Source organism: Uloborus diversus, chromosome 1, assembly GCF_026930045.1.
Source record: "Uloborus diversus isolate 005 chromosome 1, Udiv.v.3.1, whole genome shotgun sequence".
In the NCBI taxonomy this organism is placed as follows: Eukaryota; Metazoa; Arthropoda; class Arachnida; order Araneae; family Uloboridae; genus Uloborus; species Uloborus diversus.
Window position 1 is genome coordinate 59,634,564 of NC_072731.1, and position 25,000 is coordinate 59,659,563.

Sequence of the window (25,000 nt, forward strand, 5' to 3'; positions counted from 1 at the left end):
CTGCATATGGGTCAAGTGTCCCTAGAATCTAGGGAGACTTGACCCAACACATAAGGATACAGTCGACTCCCGCTACAACGCGATTCGACCTACGCGAAAGTGCTATAACCCGAATTTTCCCGAGCAACGAATTTTAATGCTAACGCGAATTCCTTATCGACAATACGAATGTTTTAGGGAGAAAAGTATCGGCTTCGTTATTGGTTACTAAATATTGATGTTGTGTATGTTCTTACACCCTTTTAGTATCAATGACAGCAAAAGTTCTTACACCAAACTAGTCTACGCATCACATAACCACTCAGTATCTTTCATTGATTTTATTTTTTTCATTCTAATTATTAAAGTTGATGAAATATAATGTCACCTTAGTGCACTCTTTCATCCAAAGTTTGAACATGGGAAGAAAAAGAAAGTTTCTGCCAAAAAAAGAAAAAAAAGGTTAAGATTCTTGGTCTGCTTGAACAACTACAAAACGTCAACGGTAGCACGACAATAAATATGAGTGAATCTTTCATACGTACAAAATACTTGCATACGTATTAATAGTCAAAACAAAAAGATATTAGTAAAAATTCAGAACTTTGTTTCACACACACACAATATTAAATAATGCAGAGTAGTGTAAGCAAAGTAAATATTTATTATGAAAATGGAAGCTGCTCTTGTACCGTGAATTAAAGAGATCAGGAAGAGAGGCTGTTGCATAAATGGAAACGTTGTAAAAGAAAAGGCGAAGCAATCGTATTTAAAAATGTATTTAAAAAGAATAACGATATGATCATGAAGCATTAATCATTTTTCAACCCATGAATATCATTACTGTATCTATTGTACAGTAATATAACAGTGCAGCATTTTATTATTACATAATGTGCATGCCGTGTTGTTTTATTTTATGTCTTTCGCTCCCATTGATCGTTCATTTTGTGCATCTTTTCTTAAAGTATTTTATGTTGAATAAAACGGCTTTTTTTATTGTTTAAAGACAGTAAAAGTTCAGTTCATTATGTAAGAAATTGTAATGTATAGTTTAGTAATGCTTTAAAACAGTTTAAGGGGTGTTTAATAGTACCTAGAAGAATTCGATATGTTTTTTAAAAAAATTGAATACGTACTTTTTTCTACAACGCGAAATTTCGACTTAGGCGAGGATCCTTGGAACGCATCCCTCGCGTAAGTCGGGACTCGACTGTACATGACCCACCTTCATGAATGTAGGAAAATCATTAGATACTGAAATCCAAAACGCAAGTTTGATGGTGGTTTTTCCTTTAATAAGTGACACTTGAAGTGAATGAAGAAGTGTTCCCTCTTTTGGTCAAGTGTTACACTTTTTTTTTTAAATTAATCTTACTCCACATCAGCAGAAAAGCAGATGCCTAATCCAAAACTTTATCAGCTCAGACCTGAACAATATTTCAACTATTTTAATAAGTAACAAACCATTGGGCTTAAAGATTATTAGAATTTTAGATATCTGTTAAATAAAACCAATTATTAGACCAAAATATTTTAGTTAATCAATAAGCAAGAAAAAAAAAATCAGGCCTTCATATTCACAATACTAGAGTTATTACTTAAATAAAATAAAATTATTAGGTCTAAATGAAAATATTTTAGCTATTCATAAGCAAAAATTCATTGAAAAAGCGTCAAATTAAACAAAAACATCAAATTAGTCTTTGGGTCATGTCTCCTAGAAAGCTTTCTTATGTTTATCTTACATTTTTTAGTAACTTTAGATTAAAGTTATATAAAACTATTGCATATCAATATATAGCTAGAAAAGTGACCAAAACATGCAAACTTTCAAAATTCATTTCCCTCAAAACTGGAGGTTAAAATTCGACAAATTCCAAAATCTTCCAAATTTACTTGAAAGGTGCAATATCATTTAACTCTAAATTTCTTGAAAGTCACTCATAATTCTGAAATGGTTTCGCCCTGCAAAATACTGTTGTGGTGTGATTGGTCAACAAATAATATGTCTAAGAACTTCCGTAAATATCATTTTCATGGAAAAAATCTCCATGGGTTAAGTCTCCCTATAGGTCCCTTACTCCACAAAATTTAGCAAATTAAAGCCGGAAATTTCCTATGATATTCATTATGTTAATACAGTTGAAGCAGTACCTGTAAGTAACATGCATATAAAGCCATGTATATGAACACAGCAAACTGAATACAAAAGTTTATCATTCTGAGGTGTAAAACATCCCATTTCACCGCTTAAAGGTTAAACGCATCATTTTTTTCAACTAGCATTTTTATGTAAACAATATCGAATCGCAAGCTATAAACTGAAATTAAGCTGTGACCAACCTACAGCAATTTATTTCCTATAAATCGACGTTGGAACATTACTTGTTAACCCTTCTTCCTCAACCACATCTGTCAACAGTATACCACCTATTGTGCTATTACTTCTCATGAATTAAAAGGTCAAAAAGATACTATGCAAATCACCAACAAACAAAATCTATTCGAACTTTTCGTTTTAATAGAAACGCGCTTTCTTAACAGAACACATACCCGAAAGAAAGAAAACAAACCCAGGCCCCAAGAAAAAAGAAGCAGTTGCAACAATCTGCACGCGTCGGAAGACTTGTCGATGAATTAGCGAATGTCTATGAATTGCATTTGTATTCCGATTGGAAGTTATTTCACCGATGGTTTTAAAAGCGTAAGCAAATTATAAACTTAAATAGTCTTATAAGTGCTAAAAACATCTCCTTTAATCGGACTCAAATAATGAAATTCCTTTATTCAAAGAAGGTAAGTTTAAGTTTTTGTTAAATTTACTTATGTTTCGAATTTTATGTATTAAAAATTTTAATTTAATTGAATTCGTATGTAATTGGCAGGATTTGTTCAAGAATTTTTAGTAATAGATGCAATTGGGAATCTTATCCTTAATCACATTCGATTAGCGTGTGGTTTTAAATCCTAAAGGGAAAAGAAATGGTGATAATGCATTTTGAAAAAAAAAAAAAAACTGCGAAAAGCTAACCTTTCGTTCTCAATTATACTTTTCAATGCCTTTTTAAGTATTTTTCGAAAAAGCAGCAGTTTTATTTGAAGGGTCTAATTGTTTTGTTATGTACTAAATAGGCTTGAGCTGGGTAATAAATGATAAACGCGAATTTTTAAAAGTGAAAACTTTAACTTACTATTTTACAATACTCGAATTAGTGTTTCTTCTATTGCTCCGCAACATGAAAAGAAAATACAATTTAAAAACATCTATCAGCTGATGATAGTTTTTGAAGCATTCTTAATTTTCAGTGTCTCTGCCCTTCCCTAATGTTTACCTTTATCATTACAAGAGACAAGTTCTATGATATGCAATACACTTTTGAAGTTTCTAAGCGTCGTTTGAAGTTTTTGTGCTACTGATCAAAATCTGCCGATTTAAAAAGGGGAAACTTCTTTTTATGTGTGAATTCGTTTATTTTCTGTTCATTTTACATAAATTTAAATTCTGTTTTCAAAACAAACTTTAATGAAAATCAACAAAAAATGCTTCAAGAACATTTAAATCATCGAAGCATATAGAAAACTTATTGAATGGAAAATAATGTATTTTTGCGAATTCACTGTTGAGGGGTAATATAAGACTTATTTATCACATTACTGTCTTTTATTTCCCAGCTGTTAGTTGAACTCGTGAGCTAGCTTAATAAGAGAGATGAAACGCTTAACAGAAGAGTTATCTTCAAACGAACTAATCAAAAATATGCTTATATATATGACTGTATAATGTAAATATAAATGACTTACTGGCAAATATGAGCAAAAATTGTCAAAATCCACCAATAAAACGTTGCAAGTTATTTGCGTGGCTTCGGAGTAAGGTTCAGAAGAGTTTAGTTAATGTTGCCAATCTGTTAATATTTGTGATAGATCAGGAGTTTTGAAAGTGTTGTAACCATCTCCAGCTATGTCAAACAGATATTTGTTTTAATTTTAATTTTAGTGTCTCTTATTGGCCCTTAGTCTTACTATCCAATTCTTCCGTAGAAATTTTGCAAATAATATTTTGAAGTGTACAAATAGCTCAGACTGCAAATTTCCAATCTGTCGTATCTGCAGGTGAAACCCAATTTCTTGTGTATCTTGACGACGAGACGAAGTGGATGAACTGGAAGGGGAAACTGAACATTTCATTTTGTAATAGGTAGGATCAGCAAGAACCCGCAAGTAGTAAAATTTTGACTGGTTGCGTGATTTTTCTGATCATACCAATTGCGAAATGAAGTGGTCCATTTCCGCTTCTAGATCATCCTCCATCTCTCTTTAAGTCAAGCTCTATCATGCGTTTTAATTTCGTCTTAACTGTTTTTTGTGGAACACATCTTTTGCCTCCAAATCAGTGATTCTCGACTGGCGTTACACCTACCCATTGGGGTATAGGAAAAATCTATCACGATTCAAGATTGACTACCAAAAGGAGTGCAAACTAACATAAATTATGCTAGAATTTAGTTGTGACAAAAATCAGAGAGGTATCATAAGATTCTTAACAAAATGCATTGCAGAACTTTGTTGATAACCATCTGGCACTGAAAAAGAACACAAAAAACTAGCAGAAGTACTTTCTGGAGTTTACGACAACTTGTTACGTGAAAGCTGTTTTCGAACTTTAGTTACCTGAAATGCGGGTATAGAAACAAGCTCAATGTTATTTGTTATTTATGCTACAGAAGTAATCAATTTTACATACATCTAGAGGACTGCGTGCAGAATACTTTTGCTTACAGACAAACACAGGGAAAATTTACACCACAGAAGGAAGTACATAACACTCAGTGCACTGGTGAGAATCTAACCCATGGTGGTAATCTAACTCCAGCACTCCAAGCGAAGCTTCTATCAAAGAATTACGGAAGCCCCAGTTTAATGTTAGGATGATTTCGATTCCGAGTCACAACTGACTACAACTGTATTTATGTCGAGGACTGCATACTAAGTGCCTTGCCTCCATTATTTTTTTATGCCGATAGATGGCAGCACCATCGCCGGATCGAACAGTTAATGAGAATTTAGAACTAGACCAGGAGCTTATAGCTACCTAGTGCTAGCACCCCCAGAGGTATCGTTTCACTTGGAGGACATTGAGACCACGAGCATATTTAACGTCGCCCAGTCCCCTTTAATGACGAGGGTGGATCTTCGACCATCGAGGTTCGAACTCAGGACCCTCCGGCCCCGAATCCGACACTCTACCGATCGGGCTACCACGGCCCCGTAAGGGTGATTTGCAAATGGCAGTTCCGAGGAAGAGAGGTGGAAAGAGCTTGCTCCAACAGCTGCCATAGTGCAGTAAAGAACGTTGTGGATTTGTTGATTCCTTCCGATGTCCAGGTGCCCTGGGTGTAATTTCTTTCTTTTTTTGATGTTAATCCATCCGCAACGCAAAAAGATACTATCTGCAGCGTCATGTATTGGAAACCTCTCGAACTAAAATCAGCAACTCAAGGAGGAAAAACGCAGAGAAAGTAAGTCCAAGGCGGGTAGACTTTTGCATTTGCGTCGCCGCTTTAACACTAGTAAGAATCTGAGGGATTTGTAAGAACTTCACATATCGACTAATTAAGAGCAGTAACCACAGTTCCCTAGCGTACCCCTTTCAAAGTAACGCTAGCAAAGTTTTTGCTGTTTTCATTAAAAAATTTGATTTTATAATATTCTGATTTTTAAAAAGTCTTTCATCCAATGTTCTTGCCAATTTCAAGTATTAAGTTTTTGACGTTTTTGAATATTTTTAGTGTGATCACATTTCGTGACTTAGATTTGAGGGATTTCAACATTAACTTTGCAGATGATAAAAATCTACCATTAATTGAATTTTTAAATAAAGAATTTAATTTAACGATGTCCAATGATTGTAATCTTAGCGTTACGAGGTACAAACAACCATGATGCAGTCCTTACAAGATATTTAAATAGATTCGAATCAAAGTGTTGTATTTCCTATTTTAGTTAACATAAACCTATAGTATCAGTTTTGGAATATAATGATAAAAATGATGATGCTCGGAATGTAAAAAAAATGATATTTTTCAAAAAAAAAAAAAACATTGAAGTTTTTAGTCTTAAATCAGTTTTTTTTTTTTTTTTTTTTTTTTTTTTTTTTTTTTTTTTTAAGCTTTAGAAAATTTTGTAATTGATTAATTTATACTCTTAAATATAACTAAACTTTAAACTTGAAATCAATGCTTTCACAAATTTAACAACAATCAAATTTCAAAAACTACATCACCAAAACGATTTCATAGCATCATGCAAAACCAGTTTAATACAGCTGTATATGATTCAAATTAAGCTAAAAATAGATTGCATAGTTGTACACATAAATGTATAAATACATGGCGATTATTGTCCGTGAGCTATTTTTTTGAGCAATCACATTGCTTATTGTTTTCATTTGGCCTTTGAATGGCGTTCCTTTGATTTTATTTCCCCCCCCCCCCCCCCCGCCTCCCTCTGCAGCATCACCGCCGACCGGTCCCTCCCGATAATGCTCCTCCAGCGAACACCGTCTCCAGGTTGCGTCCATATCCTACACACACGCATACACACATGAATGCCTACACTCTGTCACACATACACGCACACGCCTACACACACACACGAACGCCTACACACACAAACACGCGCGTACATACACAAGCACATGCATACACAAAAGTGTACGTACATACACACGCATACACCTACACAAAGACACACACGCCTACGTACACACACACGTTCGTGATTGCGAAAAACATAATTTGAATTTAAAATGCTCAAAGTTCAAATTTTTCTTTCTTTTTTTTTTTTTTTTTTTTTTGTTGAAATGAACCCAAAATTATCTGGCATGCTTCAAAATTCGAATTTCCCAGCATGCTGGTCAATCTCACGACGTGTCGACTAAAGAGACGTAATACAGTTAATTAATTACGTAGAAAGTTTAATATGTGTATTGTTTGTTATATTTTTGCATGGAAAACTGCATAACACAAGCTAAGAATTTATTTCAAAGATATCCGTTACGGTTCTAGTTATTTCTTTCAGTCAGTATCGATCCACTTCAATAACCAGTAGTAACTAAAAATGCGAGACTGAAAATATAAGTAATAAATAGTAGCAATCGGTCATAAAAAATTCCAATGAAATGTAAATTACTTATTTTACAACTAAACATCCTTTGTTTTGAAAAAAAAAAAATTACATATTTCTGAACGTGCTAACTGAACTGAAGAAATTTGAAACTTCTTTGAAATTTTGATCTCTACTGGAACATTACCGCCATGCAATGAGAGTCCGTTAACCATTTTTACTTTCTTCTATATCTAATATATAGAAGAAAGTATTGGATTCGTGCAAATTTTCGAATTTCGAATTTTGACGGATTCGAACGTTTTGAGGTGTGCTGAGTCCATTTCGACCATTTTTGGAAAATGTCTGTCTGTCTGTGTGTATGTGTGTGTGTATGTATGTATGTGTGTGTGTATGTATGTGTGTCACGTCTGTGTGTGACCAGTTTTTTGTGGCCGCTCTACAACAAAAACTACCGCATGAAATCGAACGAAATTTAGTACACATATGTGCCCCTATGTGAACTTGTGCCCATTAGTTTTTGGCGCGAATTCCTCCAAGGGGGGTGGAGCAATGGGACGTTTTTCGAGTTACGCGTGCTTGCTATTCCTCAGGAAGTAACTGGCGGAATCAAACAAAATTTGGTCCATATGTTGGTATTAACAGGAACAGGTGCTGATTCAATTTTGGTGTCAATAACTCAAACGGGGGTTGAGCTATAGAACGTTTTTTGTCGTCAATTGTGACTGCTGTATCTCAAGAAATAATGAACGGAATGAAAGAAAAATTTATCGGCAAGTAGCCCTTAGTGGGTATAAGAACTGATTTTATTTTTGTGTCAACAGCTAAAAAGGGGGTAGCGCAATCGCCCGTTCTTTTTTTCCATTTTGAGTGCCCTATCTCAAGAAGTAATGCTACGTTCTGGTTGAAATTTGGAATATATGTGAATCCATTTGTAAACAGGCTTTGGTTCAATTTTGACGCCGATCGCTCCAAGAGGTGTTGATTTTTTTTTTTTTTTTTTTTGCGAATAAAAATATTTTTATTAATGCAACAATAAGAAAGATAAATCGTAATAGATTGTCGTCTGCGCATTTCTCGTGATTTTAATTGTATGGAAATGATAGTAAATATTATCTCAATGATTTAAAATTTTTAACTGTTGCCATCTTATGTTTGTTAACAAATAAAATATTTGTAATTCATTCAAGCAAGGCTTTTAAAATAACTTTCAATTTTCGCTCTTTGCTTTGCTTTTGCAATAATTCAGACATTGGGATGGTCGTCAAGTTTTTGCATGTGTAATTTTGTTTTTGTTGAGAATATTGCTTCCTCGTCAAGCATGGGGAGGGATCAGAAAAAAAAAAGAAAAATATAGAAGAAAGTTTCGTGATGGCCCCAACATACTAGTTTGTTCTTGTAAATATTTCTGAATTTAATTGAAAGTTACAAAGAACCATTGGTAATTTTTATTGCACTAACTATTAAGTGCGTTGACATATTTGACACTCGCTGCAAGCGGGCGATTTATTTATTTTATTTTTTTTAATTAGTTCTCATGTTCCTTGGTCCCATTAAATGGATTTTTGGTCCCAATAAGCGAATAATATTTGGCTTGTGTAATGGGATTTGTTTTGGTTCTTTAAGATTTGGTTCGAATAAGCGGCTGGTCCGATTAACCAGTAATCCAATCCATTGTATTTGCATCAATAATTGCTTTATAAACGAACTGATCTACACCATACCAAAATGTATATAATTAATGCTCGGATTGCTGATAAACGTAAAAACTAGACTGCAATTGATATTTTAAATTTACAAATTATAAAATTTTACTTTTTGAAACTACAATTAATTTTAAATGAAAATTAAGCCCGCACCACACACGTCCACACACGCGCGCGCGCACGAACACACCAAATTCATTTTGTAGTTTTCAGTTTTCACTTCTGTCGGCAGTCCCCATGACTGCCTCCCTCCCCCCCTTTCTTTTTCCCGAGCAGTGTGAGTGATCTGCTAAGGGTGCAATATCATACCTGCCACAGTTAACACAATGAGTAAGTAATGATTGAACAGGAAAGGAAAAATGATAAAAAAATACTGCAAAATTATAGAGGTGGTTTTTATTTATATACAATATTTACATTTCAATGAAAATAAATTCAATGAACCACATGATAATGATCTTTTTGTGAATATTTCATTGAAGTGTGTCTGAAGAGTTTGCAAGGTTTACTTTATACAGCAAAGTAGTCAAATTGAACCCTTTTCCAAAAATGATGCACACAAATGTTTTCCTTTGAACAATGTCTTTCAAAGATAATTTATGAACAAATGTAATCATATTACATACACATTGTCTGCAAATTTCGCAACTGATGTTATCAAACAACAAAACTTGTTTCGTTCGGGTATTTTTAAAATAGTTTTTACAGGCAAGCTGTCTTTCTAAGTTAACCACCTTATAGATGGTGCCACAGAAATGCTAAATTTAAACAACTGATTTTACGCCATATGAAGCAGCGAGAAACATAGACGGCGAGAAGTGTCACAATTGTGAGTAAAGGACAAAATTAAAGTAGTGTGCAAGTGAGTCAAGTTAACTAACTTAAAAGCCCTCAATCGTAGCTGAGGTAGAGAAATGATGAATCACCACTATCTTGGGGCTAAACGCCGACTTTCATCCTATGTATGAATCCCTAAAATAGCGTATCTCTAAAGTAGCGTATTTTGCTTTTTGGTTGTATTTACTTATTAACTCCCTCTTAATAAATAATTCTGGATTCTTGGAGATTAATTGTAACAGACGTAGGAAGAAATTTGACGTTTATACCTGAGATGGTGGACGATTCCTCATGTCGTTCCTTAATCTACGATCGAGGGCTTTATGATAATTTACTCAAATTTCAAATCATAGGCAGGTAGACTTTCATTTTAAACATACTCCATAGCATATTCTGTTAGGCTAATATTATCATCGTTCGCCCCGAATCAGATAAGTTTCATTTGTATTAGTTATCTCCATTTTTTTTTTCTTTTTGGCACTAACCCACTTGTGCTTCATACATATGTGACTTGACAGTTGATTGCCTGCTCATGAAAAAAATATCTATAATTGCCTTGTTTAAGAAACCATTCAGTCGAAAATTTCAAAAATTGTTTCGAAAAGAAATTGACACAGAGGTCATTTAAAGTCTTTGGGATGGCACAATATGAAAAGATGAACACTTCAACAAATGTAATGCTTGATTCCCTGAAAAAGTTTCTCGTGCTCGACATTATATCACATGAAATTTGAAATAAATCTTAGAACAGTTCAGTAACCAGCTGTCAGCAATGAAAGTCTGTCACTTTCAATTCGGTTAGTTGTTTTCCAAAATCTCTTTTTGGTGAATAGCATTCACCTTTAAATATAGCCGGAACATTTTTCTTTAACAACCACAGCATTTTGCAATTACACTTTAAAGGATTTCCTGGAGAAAAAAAAAAAAGTTTATAATTCATTTATCTGGATACAACACATTCATTTTTAAGTTATTCATTTCAGAAACAACTATGAATGTAAAGTATTTTTCCTTGCATTCCTTATTTGTTTTAACAAAATGAACTAGTTTATTTTATAATATCTTTTAATATGTACCATGTTATGATTATTAAACGAATCTCACACGATATTTCATTTTATTTGCTCCATTCGGAACAGTCCTTTCTCAAAAAAAAAAGGGGGGGGGGATTGGTTGTAAATCCAAGGAGTAAACATTTATCCACAGTCTTTTGAGTTCATCTACAAAGTAGTTTGCTTACTTTTAAGGTCGAACGATACATTTGAAAGCAATAATGATTAAATTAGCTACGTATATAAAATAGAGTTATGTAAAGCTATAGGATCTATACACAAATCAAAATTCTCTAATTGTTAAAATTACACTTTGCTGCATCAAAATTGCCACAGGCTGCTGCTCAAAATTAAAACGGTTCAGCATCATTTAAAAATATTTCTTAAAACCTTTGAATTGATATTATTTATGCTGTTGAACTTCTATTTTCATTCCATTTTTGCATCGTGTTAAAATATGCAAAAAAACTGAAAATAGGAGATTTGTTTAAGAATTCTGTGAGACATATGAGACAGATAAAAGAATACAGATACAGAACGAGTTTCTAGGAATACATTCTAAGAAAAGCTCCCTTTAATTTTGTACAGACTGTCAAGGATTCGACAGCAAAGTAAATAATATGAACGATATGAATTAAATAATAATAAAGTTCGCTGTAAATAAAATATCGCCTGCTTTTGTTGTCTTAGTTTTGACTAAATTGTAACAACATTTTATTATAAAAACGTAGTTTAAATCGATAGATCTACTGAAATCTTCATTCTAAACGTTGCATATTCATCTTTATTTTTCGAAAACTGGAACTTAAGTTCCTCCGAATGCCTATGATTTAATGGCATATTGAATTTCAGACAATAGTATTTTAACGTTTACGTTTTATTTTTTAATGGATCTTCACATTTTGTAGAATAACATACAACCAGAGAGTATTTGAATTATTCTTAATATAACAAAATATTTTTGTTTTATTATAAGAGTTTGGAGCAAGAACGATGCAACTCCAATTTATAACAACTAATTACTCATAGGTAAAGTTAAATTTTATTTAATGTCACTGAAAATATTTTTATAAAGCAAGTTTTAACATAATATAAAATATTGGGACAAAACGTATAAAAATAATTTTTGAAAGTTTTTTTTTTCCTAAGAGTTTTTAAAGTGTGGTGGGGATGTTCCCTTTTCTGAACCGAAGTCCTCAATTACGTCTTTTTCTTGTTTACTTGTTTCATCTCTCTGGATTGGTGAGTGGTATTTGATGCCCACAAGTTACATTGGACACTAATAATACATAAAATACTATTCTAAATGTCACTAAAAGATCAAATGGTTACATATGTCTTTCCCTTCCTTGTCATTTTTTTAAGCATTTGAATTTAATTACACATGCTACGTCGTACGTAGTTTCAACCCATTACCCATTTCAAACTCCAATGTTATCTTCTAGCCTCTGTTTATTTTCGTAATTTGAAATGCACATCAACAATTAATAACTTCCATGGTTCAAACTTGAGAATTGTCATTGCAATGTTATAATTACTTTCTTTATGAATAAACAATTCTAAAATTGGAAAAAGACTGCAACTTCATCCAAGTAGTTTTTTTAAAACAAATATTTCCAACGACATATGCGCTTGGGAATATTTAGCAGCACTCAAAACTTTTTAATTCAGAAATAGTATAAAAATGAAGTGTTCAATAAAGTTGCATTAGTTAGGCAATATGTTCAACTAAGGAAGTAATGCATAATCTTCGGAAAATATTTTCAACTGAACAAATAATGCATAAACAAATAGTTAGATGCAAACAAACTGTGTATTTAAGAAAACGATGAATTCTGTAATGGAATCTATGTAACAAAAAATATTTGAAACAAAATCATTCTTTAGGTACAACAAATATCCACAACATTTCAAAAAAAAAAAAAAATCATCAAGAATCAGTCCTTTTTTTTTTCAGATCACCGAATATTAACAACTCCATGCCTAACGCATTTGCCTTAAAATTACCCATATTCGGCACTAATAAGGAAAACAGCTCCACACAGCAACACCAACGATGGTGTTGCTATGGTAGTTGACCCAAACAGTTCAAATTAAATTGTCAATTGGATAATTTCTAATTTTAAATTTTGAAATTAACCATTTGTAATTTATCAGCATTTAATGTTTAATATTTCCGATAGATGGCAGTATTAACCGTGCATTTTTGAATCTGTTTTGTTTTTGCTCTACGTTAAAAACGAAAAAGCGAATGTTATGGATGCGTTGACATTACGTATTAGCAATTCTAGAGATTTAATACGCCACCTTGTGGTGATTTAACCAACTACCCGTAAAAGGTAAAACATTTCAATTTAAGTGACAAGTTTTCAACGCAGTAAAAAGATAATGTTCTCTTATAAAGTTTTCGATTTGAAGAATATTTTTTTCTCGCATTCATGTTCTTTTTACTCTTACTTTATTAGTATTTTACTTAATGCATTAGTATTAATCAGTACTTAATGTATTAATATTAATCAATAACCGATTCTAATACATTTTATTTTTTAAGAAAATGGAGGGAATGATAGCTACCCTACTATATATATATATTCATATCGATTGAAAATGAATTGAAAGGAAACAATTTTGAAAACTTGGAAAGTACAAACTTTGGTTGTGAAAATAAGCTAAATTAACCAATTTCATAAACGTGTTATTCTATTAAATTGTTTTTTTTTTTTTTTTTTTTTTTGTAAACATGAAAATTTTTTAATTTCGTCTGCTTATAAAATAAGTTTCCTGGTATTACGTTTAATCATCAGTCATAACAATGTTAACATTCCCTTCACTTTTTTAACTATGCTCTTAATTTATTTCATATTGCTCTATAATATAGACAAATTAATTTCAGCCCCCAGGAAATTGAACGCGGAATTTTAGCTTTTACTTCAGCTTCGAAAATCTTTGCTTCTCCAACAATATGTTTTCACACAGGTTATAGTTTATGGTAGGACGTATAAACTTTACGCTAAAGCAGGTAGTCTTAAATTTTTATGCTAGTTTTTGTGAGGCAATTTCAAGTCAGAAAACAAACTTCGGTATGTATTGAAACAAATTTTGTTTTATAACGGCATTTCTTGAGAAAACGTATTATCTAGCACAGCTTTACACAACTTGCTATTTGGAGGCCTCCATGCCCCTCCTCTGCCCCCCTTCCTAGAAAAAAATCTACCTGAGTTTTAAGGACGGTTCCAAAACATGGTTAAACCTAGGCAAAATTTTAAATAGTACAATTTTTACTATTCCTCCATCAATGAAACTTTTACTTCCCTAAATCGTTCGCTACTTCATTGTGAACATTGATTACGGATTCATTAGCAATGCATGATGCAACAGTTTACAATTTTAGGTTTGATTCTGCTTGAACGACTCTGACACAGACAAAAAAAATGTGGTCAAATTTTCTTGAGGAAAAAAAAACCTCAAATATTAATCAAGTACCAAGGTCAAAGAAAAATTGTATTCTTCAAACTATACCTATTTGGACGGTAGAAGGACTAGACTCTACAATAAGGGTTATAGTACTCTTAGTTAAAACTAATAAAAAATACAATTTGAGAAAATCATTTCTCTACTAATCTAGTCAGTTAGTAGCTAAACTAATAGGTTTAATGTACTTCGAAGAATTTTAGAAAAGTATTAAGGTTGGTCATGAAAATCAAACTAACTATAGTTAACTTTCTGTAGTTTAAAAGAAACGAAGCAATATCATATTTGGATGTAATGAAGAAACACTTAAGTATTTCTAAGAAACGATAAATATTGCAATAAATCTTACCTTCCAGCGAAACCAGTGTTAGTTTATTCAAACTATTCTTAAATGAAGCATCATAAATTACAGAGATCAAATTTCCTTGAAATCCTATGGTTTCCAGCTCTGGCATTAGGTCAAATAAATCTGTCGGTAGAGAAGAAATTCTGTTTTTCCTGTAAATAAAAAATAATTATGTTAAAAAAGTTGTGATGAATTAATTCTGTACGACATGATTATGTACATTACGATTTTTTAAATCATCTCCTTACGAAGAAATATAATGAAAAAAAATATTAGTAACATTTGAAAAAGCATAGTAAAACATGTTTCTGGATGCTTAAATCATTTGCCCTCGTATCCCGCTATCGAAATATAAGGTCTTAAAATCTGCCAAAATTTTAAGAGAAGTCGCCAATTTTAGCAAGTTTCTCTGAGTGATGGAAAACATCTTTCCCACGCTTTGCAGACTGAAATCGTCGGTGAGAAATTAGTACCTTCAAGTTCTTGCCAAGTCTTTAAACTTGGCGCTTTTCTTTAAATTTCGGCAGATTTTAAGACCGTGGAGAAGAGATAAAATGGAGAGAGTGAAGACTTTCATTCATGAAGCAAAGATCCCAAATCACGTGATAGATTTTAAAGCAAATCAGTGGAAGAAATTAGGTTTCTTTAGCTTGTTTCACGCAAAACGTGTCAACCATTCGCCGTCATTTAGTCACATGACTTAAAGTCCTTTCTTCAGCTTTTGCTATGGCAATAACTGATTGCCACCTATTTCGTCTCTTTTCAATATTACATAATGCATGTGGTTCCCTGGTCAGCTTTTATTTGCAGGACTTGAGAAGTTCATTTGAAAAATTCATTAAATATTCCCTATTAAATGAGAGAATGAAATAAAATGCAATCGCATAATAGGGTTGTTTCCTTCAGTCAAAAGTGCTACTTTTAGTCACTGAAATTGATAGAATAACAATAAAAATAACATGGAGCCAGAAAATACTTTAATTTTCCCAACAGTTATTTTTTATTTAATTTTTTTTAAACTTCCGATTTTGGAAATAAGGCGTGGTTTTTATGATGTCACAAGTGATGTACTTTGGCGCGCTACTCCATTGCCGCGCTAAATGTTTACGCTTTGCTGTCGACCGCATTGCCAGGTTACGATAATTTGCACTGTGAGCTAATAGCATTTCATCACTTATGATGTCATGTGCAGAAGCGTAAAAAATGGATTTCAATCTGCGCACTAATTAAAATAATTGTTAAAAATATTAAACTTTGTCAAATTATTTTTAAAAGGATCAAATCCTATGCTTTTAAGAATGCTTTTTTTTTTGAAAAAAAAAAAAAAATCGGAATTTTCGAAATGAAAAAAAAAATTTGAAAACGACCCCATTTAGAAAGACAACTAATCAATGCTACAAAGATGTGAATTTGTGATTAAGTCCATTAAACTCGAGAAGTGCTTCCAAAGAAACACTAAACAGAAACAAAAGGTAGAATTACATACATTGCAAAAGATGAAATTGTTGGGGCTTTGCAGATGCGTAAAAACTATTCAAAATTTTTATTCAATAACATGCCATATAGATACTTTACTTTTTCTATAGCAGAAGATCCAGGTTTCTTTCATTTATTTTAACGTTCCATAAGAAATGAAAAACTTAACCCAAACTGAAAATCGATGTGTTTTGTAAAATTCTTTCCTATAACTCAGTTTTATGAAAACTTCCACAAAATTCAATATTTTTTATTCGTGTGCACGAAATCACGCAAATTTATTTTTAAATTTATCCAGAATTGTTCTACCGAATCGCAAATGTGAACGAAACTGAAAATATATTTAGGACATTTGAATACCGTAGCTGCACAAAAGAATTTATATTCAAATTTATTTATTTACGAACGGGAAGGTAACATTTTCCAACCCGGAGAAAGTTGTACTGAAATTTTGAAATAGCGTAGCATATGAGAATTGTAGTCTTTCAGCTAAATATTGTCTGTACTTTTAAATATCCATACCAACCAAAAATATGTGCCTTTAAACTTCCGAAAGTCATGCAGTCTTTTCTGACATGGCTAGTCCCGTTGTACCTATCTGTTGTTTCTAGCTTTCTAAAAGCTAAGTTCAATTAATTTAAGTTCAAATTTGATACCTTTTAAGAACATCTGATTTGTAATTAACAGTGTTTATAAAGCTCTGCCGCCTAACGTGTCAAATGACGTCACAAAAGAGTTGAACCTTGCTGTGCTGCACCTGTGGTCCACGCGCGGCGGCTGGGAAGTAGTGAAAGGCTATTGTAGTCTTAGATATAGTTGATCATAGAAATCCAGTTAATAAAACTATCCAAGCAGAGTTCATTAACTCTTAAGCTATATAAAAAGTGGTATATATATATATATATATATATATATATATATATATATATATATATATATATATATATATATATATATATATATATATATATATATATATACATATATACAAACACAGTCATACGAAAGTAATATATGCATAGTAAATAAACTAAATGCGTACTAAACAAGTTTATACAGCTGCTAAATCAGTGAATATGGAGAACTTAAAAAGTTGTGAATCTTAAATGAATGAACGACTTTTTTTAATTTTAAATTCAGTTGCTGAATGTCCTTATGTGAGAAAGTAATTGCTTTAAAACGATTAGAAGAAAAAACAAAGCATTATTTTTGGACGATGAAAAAAAAATACTCTACATAATTTGAAATGTCAATCGACTGCATTGAAAAGGAGGTAATTGAAACCTCGAAGCACATGTTTGCAGCTTCTTGCAATATTTGTGCATTAATCACATTTTTTATTATGTTCACTTTGTTTCATAAAAAATTTCATAAATTTCTTATTTTACGTTAAATGGAATTGCAACAACCTTCTGATAACCTTGCACACCTTTTTTTTTTCTCGAACTTAGTAACCTGCCTCCGTATTTAATCATTGGCTCCCCCCTTTTATTCCCTTTAAAAATTACTTTTAACTAGAGACAATGGTTTGTTGGTTGCGTTATAACTCAAAACAATGTAAAAGGGTTGATGTTGTCTGGCATCCTGAAACAGTAGCAATAGCTCATTGCAAAAAGGACGAAGGCAACGCATTTTGTGGTTATCGCTTTTGTTGTATAAGTGGCATAAATCCAAAAATATGTGCCTCTAAAGTCACAAGCGGTTTAGCATTTTGAAAAGCAATTTTTGTCCATTAATGCTACATTAAAATGTCTTGGATTATTACAGATTTAAGAAAAAAGCTCTATTTGGCTATCAAAACTTTGTTATAAGTTTTATTTCTCTTCCATTTCTTAGCTCCCAAGAATAAAATGTTAATTTGTAAAATGAAACGTATATTTCACTAACTCCTGGAAAGCTATCAGTAAATCTGAATAAAAGTTTACTATTCGCATTTACATTTGATAAAGTTAACTGAAATTTACTTTTGATTGCCTTGCAAATGTCTGCAAGGTAAATTTTTTAATGTCTCAACATTTTAAATTGATAATAGATGTTAATTTAAAAAATATATGTTTTATAAATACACTTACCCAAAATGGAAATATTTGATTTTTGCAGGGGTGGGAAACATACTTCTTCTCAGTTCCGAAATGTGATTGTGTTGAACAGAAATGTACTCCATATTTAAAAATTTCGCAAATGCACCATCTTCAATTTCTGTGGTATTAGTAGAAGTTAATGAAAAACTCAATAAATTTTCATTCAGGTGATCAACCAGATCTCCATCTAAAACCCTCATGAGTATGTTAGTTAGGGCAAAACGTTGTAACCTTCTGAGCACTGACAGTGGACTCCAGTCCCAAGAATTTTCGATTTTCACATCGTCTAAATGCAACTGCTTTAGCCTTATCATTTCATTGCCTTCGAGAAACGTTGATAAAACTACTGATTTCACGTTTAAGAAATAAAACCCACAAAAGTCTAGTTTCACCAAAGGAAGATAATCAATTGATGAATCCTCCAAAAAGACCTCGTGTATATTCCTCTTCGTAGCACATCGAATAACTTGTAGAAAAGTTCTCATATCGACGTTGTCACAGATAATACTTTCTGGTAGAGTTGGGTGATTTCTGCATGGTTCAATGGTGTCTTCGGTGCAACTTGGCAGTGGGATGAAATATCCATAGCTAAACATTATGTAATTCAAGATAAGAATTCCTGATTGCCATGTTCCTGAAAGTGGATTGCGCAACATATTTCTCGTTGATTATTTTGACTAACAGTTTTTTAATAGAGTAATTGTTGTCTTAAGACTGCTTCTTTTTATTTTTTTATAGCTTGGCAGACACGGAGTAACACGTGAAATATCAAACAGCATGTTTTAACACCACTTTATCTTACACAATCTTGAACTCATCTGCATGATTTCTGACACCTTTTCAAGACACAAGTTTTTCACAATTCTTGCTGATTTCTAAATCTGCAACAATTTTGATGCTGAAAATTATCTTCAAGTAAGCAGTTATCTCACGCTAACTACCAAATGGCTTGATTCCCTTGACGCAGATTCTGATGCTAAAAATCAGCAAATTGCTGATAGCTGTTAAATTTAATACTGCTTAGGAAAAGAATTACGGATATGTGCTCAGTTTCCAACAGCTCAGCCAAAGTTGGATTTTGACGTTTAGATATGATTAGAAGGCAATGGTCAGATAACTATAAAAAAACATTAATTTGCTCAAAGTGAAGTCAAACTACCAAGCTCAGCGAAACTGTTCCTTTATATATGCAGAATGTGACCTTGCCCCTTAGATCTCTTACTCAAAGCACTGTAAATCGTGAAGTAATTGACCTCTTGCTTTCCCCCGCCCATTGAAATTTAATCTAAAAAACATTTCAAGGAGCTATAGAGGTCAATTTAATCACTATCTGATACTGCGTTCTAATACCGAGTTCAAAGGATTGTAGGAACTAACACTATGTCACAAAAGTGTCAGTGTCATTTTCCAGCTGCACGTGAAAAGTATATACAAAAAGCTGAGTAGACTAGTTTTCACGTGTTCATTGTTTCACGTGTAATTGTTATTATTAGTTCTAGTAAGGATTCATTTCCAGTTTCGTTTATCAATCATCTCCATAGCAACTACCTCAGTGCTTTTGGCGATGAAATTTGGCAAGGGAGATAGATATCTTTAAACTTGCGATGTGCTTCATATTTAATCTATATTTCTCAAACTCTAGAATCTAATGCATTGGTAAATCACTTATCAATTTTAGATGTTAATATTCTGATTCAGATGGTTTTTCTGTTTTAAGGAGGTTTAATTCCCAGCATATTGTTAGTTTAAAAATTATTTTTTTAAATAAAAATGTCTTTAAACACAGCGAAGTTCCAAGTACTTAAACAAGTTTTCGGTTTGCACGCAGCAGAGGTGTCTTCGACGAGTAGGTTATGTGGGTTAGGCTTGGAGTAATCGTCAATTACGTAATCGTAATCCGCGTAATCGATACATTTTTGTGTAATCATAATCATGATCATAATCTGGCAATGGGATACTCGTAATCTTGTAATTGTAATTTTAATCAATAGTTTCTTGCATAATCGTAACTGTAATCTAAATTTAATTAATGGTAATTTAGCCTTGCAATCGTGTAATCCTGACAGGTTTAAAGTGAAAACTCTTACGATTCTGCAAATGGAGGAGATGAAGCTTTATATAAAAAAATGTAATCGATTACAATTATGATATTCCGATTACGATTTTCATAACGATTACAGACTCACGGGAAAAAAAATACACACACACACACAAACACACACACACACATATATATACATATATATATATATATATATATATATATATATATATATATATATATATATATATATATATATATATATATATATATATATATATATATATATATATCCTAAAAGTGTTCGTACACCTTGAATTTTCGTAGTAAAACTAAAATAATGCGAAACTGAATTCGAATATGTGGTACACTTTTTTCTCACATCATTCCTATGCCATTCTAAACAAAACCCAGTACTTTTTTCAAATTATTACCTGATTTTATTTTTGAAATTTGTCAAAAAAAAAAAAAAAAAAAAAAAACGAAGAGACAGAGAAATAATACGCAACAAAAGTCATCGCACACTGAAATATTTTCGAATAAATTCATGATTAAAATTACCACATGTCGTTTCTTTTATTATTTTTGCATTGTGTTGACACTGTAAAGTCATTTGGCTTTAATTTTTTGTTTATTTATTCCCTAATATTCTGCTTATTATTTTTAAATGGCTGGTATTCGTTAAAACAACAAACGCCATTCGAAATTATTTTTTCCCTCACATTTGCGGTAAATTGGTCTGAAATGTCTCTAAATTAGTTAATTTATACCATTTTATAGTGAAGTGCTTGATAAAATGCTTTAAAGAAAAGAATCGGATCAAAAACAAGGTAAGAAAAGGTCAACCGGCAAACAAAGCATGATTGGAGTTTTACAGTTAAAAAAATTTGAAAAATACACATTTGAGTTCTGTAAAAGTCTTTTCAGAATTTTATGAACAATTTTACGATCAATTTTTACCTAAAATGTTCTTTGATTAGCTAGATTAAATAGGACCTCTTCCTGCAGAAATTTCCTTGTTCGTGCTAAAAACAGAAAGCTTACACGTTCCGTAGCAAAATCAATGATAAATAAGCTTAAAAACGTTTTGAAATAACGTCATACTTACAGATGAAAAATAAATTTAACATTTTTGATTAAATTGTTCTATAATTGTGAATACAAGAAAAAATGAGGAATAAAATCTTAAGAACGTAGTTGGATCAATTAATCAGGTGGGTTAAGGTTTTCTTGTGTGAAGGTGCATATCAGCATGAGAACTTCTTAGTTTGGATTTTTTTGATGAAATGATTAATCATGATGCTTATTTAAATATTTAAAAAAACAATTTTAAACTATTAGCCCAAATTTGGTTATCGAAACAAATTTGTTTTTTATCAAGATAACGATAAATAAGCACACGGTATTCAACGTTTGCGTCTGGTGCTTTAAAAATTGCTCTTAAGTTTAGAAATATCTCCTAAATCGCCGTATTTAAACTTAATGTAACATATTTACAGAAACGTGGAAGCTAGATTACGAAAATGCAGCATTGAAACGAAAAGCGAACTAGAAACAGTAAGACTCGGAGGGTGGTCAAAAACTTACTCAGAATTTGCCCAAAAAAAAAAAAAAAAAGAAAGAAAAAGCAATGAAATCTATTCTCAAACGATTAAGGGGACACTGGACGTTCAAAAGAACGAAATTTTTGTCTTAAATTTTTTTAATGAAATTTTATAATTAAGCTTGTACCAGTGTTTAAAGTATATGGTTGAAATTTCATGCAAATCCATCAATAATTAAAAAAGTTTGTTTTCAAGGTCCAGTGTCCCCTTAAAAGCTGTTGTTGATACTGCATAACATTCTACTAAATAATAACTTGGTAAAAAGTTAGATTATTTTCAAATCTATAGAGATTTTTTCAAAGTGTATGAAGACTTTTGTGAGATCAAGTTTCAAGAACTTGTTGATTTTCTTAAAAATCAAGTTTTATTGTGTTATTAAAAATTGTCATGCAGTTTTGTTAAAAATAGATCATAGATCTAATTATTAAAAACCTATTCCAAAATATTAATTTTAACCAATGGCTAGGGATGTATTTCATTGAAAATCGTAAGTGTACGGACACTTTTGGGAGCCACTGTATATATATATATATATATATATATATATATATATATATATATATATATGTGTGTGTGTGTGTGTGTGTGTGTGTGTGTGTGTGTGTGTATTTTTCCCCACGCGTCTGTAATCGTAATCAAAATCTTAATCGTAATATCCTTATTGTAATTGATTACATTTTTTATACAATCTAATCGTCCCTGTAATCGTTATTACGTTTTGGCTGAGGATGATAATCGTAATTGTAACTGTAGTCTTCTACTTTTCAGGATCGTAATCATAATCGCAATCGATTATTTTCTCGTAATTGACTCCAAACCTGATGTGGGTTTTAAGTAACTTCCAAGTGATAGGCTTTAAAGATCAGACATTTAACACCATTGCTGGGAACGAAAAGTGTGTTCATTGTCAATAGGGAAGTTGCAACCTATTAAATGTTCATATTTTGGCTATTGGATATTGTTAATTGACCCTCAAAACTAAAAAATTCACCATCGCCGAATTTTAAAACACCGTGGTTGATTTTTAATGATTTTTTAAAAATCCACGCGCAAAAGTGCGCGCGTCTGAAACGTCACGAGCGTATGTCACAGGGCGCGAATGTGCAGCCTTCCGCCGAAGATCCCTTGTTTTCGCTAAGAACATTTTGAGCGCGCTGATATTTTTATTTTTTAGAAATTCAATAATCCTTTTGAACACACTATGGAGAAAGGATTCGTTAAAGCACAATCTAAATAATCTTCCTCGTGTAACATAAATGATTTTATTCAAATATTTCCGAGAGGATGAGAGGTTTAATGTTCCAGAAACGCGAGGAGTTAAATGCGAGGAGATAAGACTTTTACGTTTCGTCTTCGAAGTCGAATGCGTGACCTTCGGCTTCTCCCCTATCGGAAGAGGGCATGACGTCACTTCCTATGCCATTTGACGTCACAAAAGCTTGAACTTTAAAAATTAATTTTTAAAAAAAACTACTTTCGTATCGCAAAATTTTTTTCACCTATGATGTTCATGCATGTTACTCTATGATATAAAAATAAAATTGAAAAATCGAAAACTTCCCTATTAGAAAGAAGTGTGCACTTCCCAAGTACAAGTCGAGATCTTCCTACGTTAAGGAAAAGGTGGACATTTACCTTGATGTTTGTTAAAGGGTCATTTCAATTGAGGGTATGGGATATTTTTCAGTATATTTTGTTTTATAAATACAAATCAAACAAGGCAGAAATTTTATTTTTGATAGTAACAGTAACGAGTTGTCATAAGAATATTAAACTTGTCGTTTTTTTAATTTAAAAAAATTATAAATACACAATAAAATGCATGTGACGGAACGGGACTCGTACTGGTCCCGTTCCATAATGGACATTTTCTATTCTATTTCGTTCAATTATTTTCTTCAAACTGACAAACTTTTGATGTTCTACATAGTTCTTATGACAAATCTTTACTGTTGCTATCAAACATAAAATTTCTAGCTTGTATTGTTTGAATTTATGTAACGAAATCTTGTAACAAAACTGCTCAAAATGTCCTGTTCCGTCACATGGAATGGCCCTAAAGCATCTATGACTTCTGTTTAGAAGTAAAAAACAAATTTTCCATATGCGATGCTCGTATACGAATTTATATTTTCTAGAAAACAAAATTATTAAGTCCTCAAATACTAACTATAGTTGAGGCAAATCTATTTCAGCATTCGGACGCTGCCAGGTTACTTTTACCCAACTATAGTTATTTATCATTTTCTCTAAAAGGGTCGAAATGTCCCAGAACAGCATTACAATGTCACACGCATACACATCACAGCTATACATAAATCGTCACATAAATACGGTTTGGTCCATTTCCTCCATTTCTAGAACGATATGCAAATCTTTAACATTTTTGACACAATAGTCCTCATTCATTTACTATATCTTGCTTAAAGTCTACCATTTAAAGTTTAACAAGTTATGGCGCTACTCGCAAACTTTACCGCTTCTTCAGTTCAGTAAAAATATTTTTCTGACATACGTTGTATGTCATTAAATCTTATATATTTGTGAAAAAATAGTAATTATTCATGTCTTCAACAGGGAAGCGCCCACGTAGGGGGGGGGGGGGGTCATGACTGCGCCATTGAAATTTTTAGGGCAGTATTTGAAGGAGTATTTTTCTCATTTTGGGGGGTTCCCGATTTGGAGGGGTCTTTGCTTTGTTGGGGGGGGGGGCTTGCTCTTAGGGGCATGGGCACCCGTATCTTCAATGTTGCTGGAATGGTAAAATTTGCATCTTATGTAAAATTACGAAGATGGTTTCCGATTCTAAACCTTTAAATTATTTTATTTGAAAATATGCTTTCGGCTTCTCAAATGATCTCGTTGTTGGCGATTCTTTTTACGCTTTCATTGCAACCCTACTTAACTTCGTATTAATATTACTCACTGCTATCACTAAATATCAACGATCTTCATAGTAAACACACTTCCGCGCTCAATTTGACTAAACAAACGGTCAAGACCCTCAATATCTCCTGATGAAATCTGCATCCACAAACATCGAGTACATTTCAATGTATGAGTCGTAGGTTACAAGAGTTATCCAAATATATTAGTATCAACAGCTTCTTGATTTTCGTAGATAACATATTTGATATGCATGCGGGTCAGAAAACATATTTTTATTATGATTTAATTACAAGTGCCAAACTTGATCAGTCACAGTTTACATTAATAAAATGCGATTAAAATTCCGAGGGAAGCTGTTGTAATCACACCATGACCATCTACTTCGTGAAA

General features: G+C 32.2%; 1 protein-coding gene across 1 annotated transcript; it reads right to left on the reverse strand.

Moving 5' to 3' along the window:
- Window positions 1-2,110: 2,110 nt before the first annotated feature.
- On the reverse strand, window positions 2,111-18,276 carry LOC129222066 (leucine-rich repeat and immunoglobulin-like domain-containing nogo receptor-interacting protein 3). The gene is made up of 4 exons (XM_054856532.1): window positions 18,086-18,276; window positions 14,523-14,671; window positions 10,491-10,559; window positions 2,111-2,136 (listed from the first exon to the last, which is right to left on the reverse strand). The coding sequence occupies exons 1-4, from the start codon at window positions 18,274-18,276 to the stop codon at window positions 2,111-2,113; spliced, it is 435 nt and encodes a 144-aa protein (XP_054712507.1).
- Window positions 18,277-25,000: the final 6,724 nt, after the last annotated feature.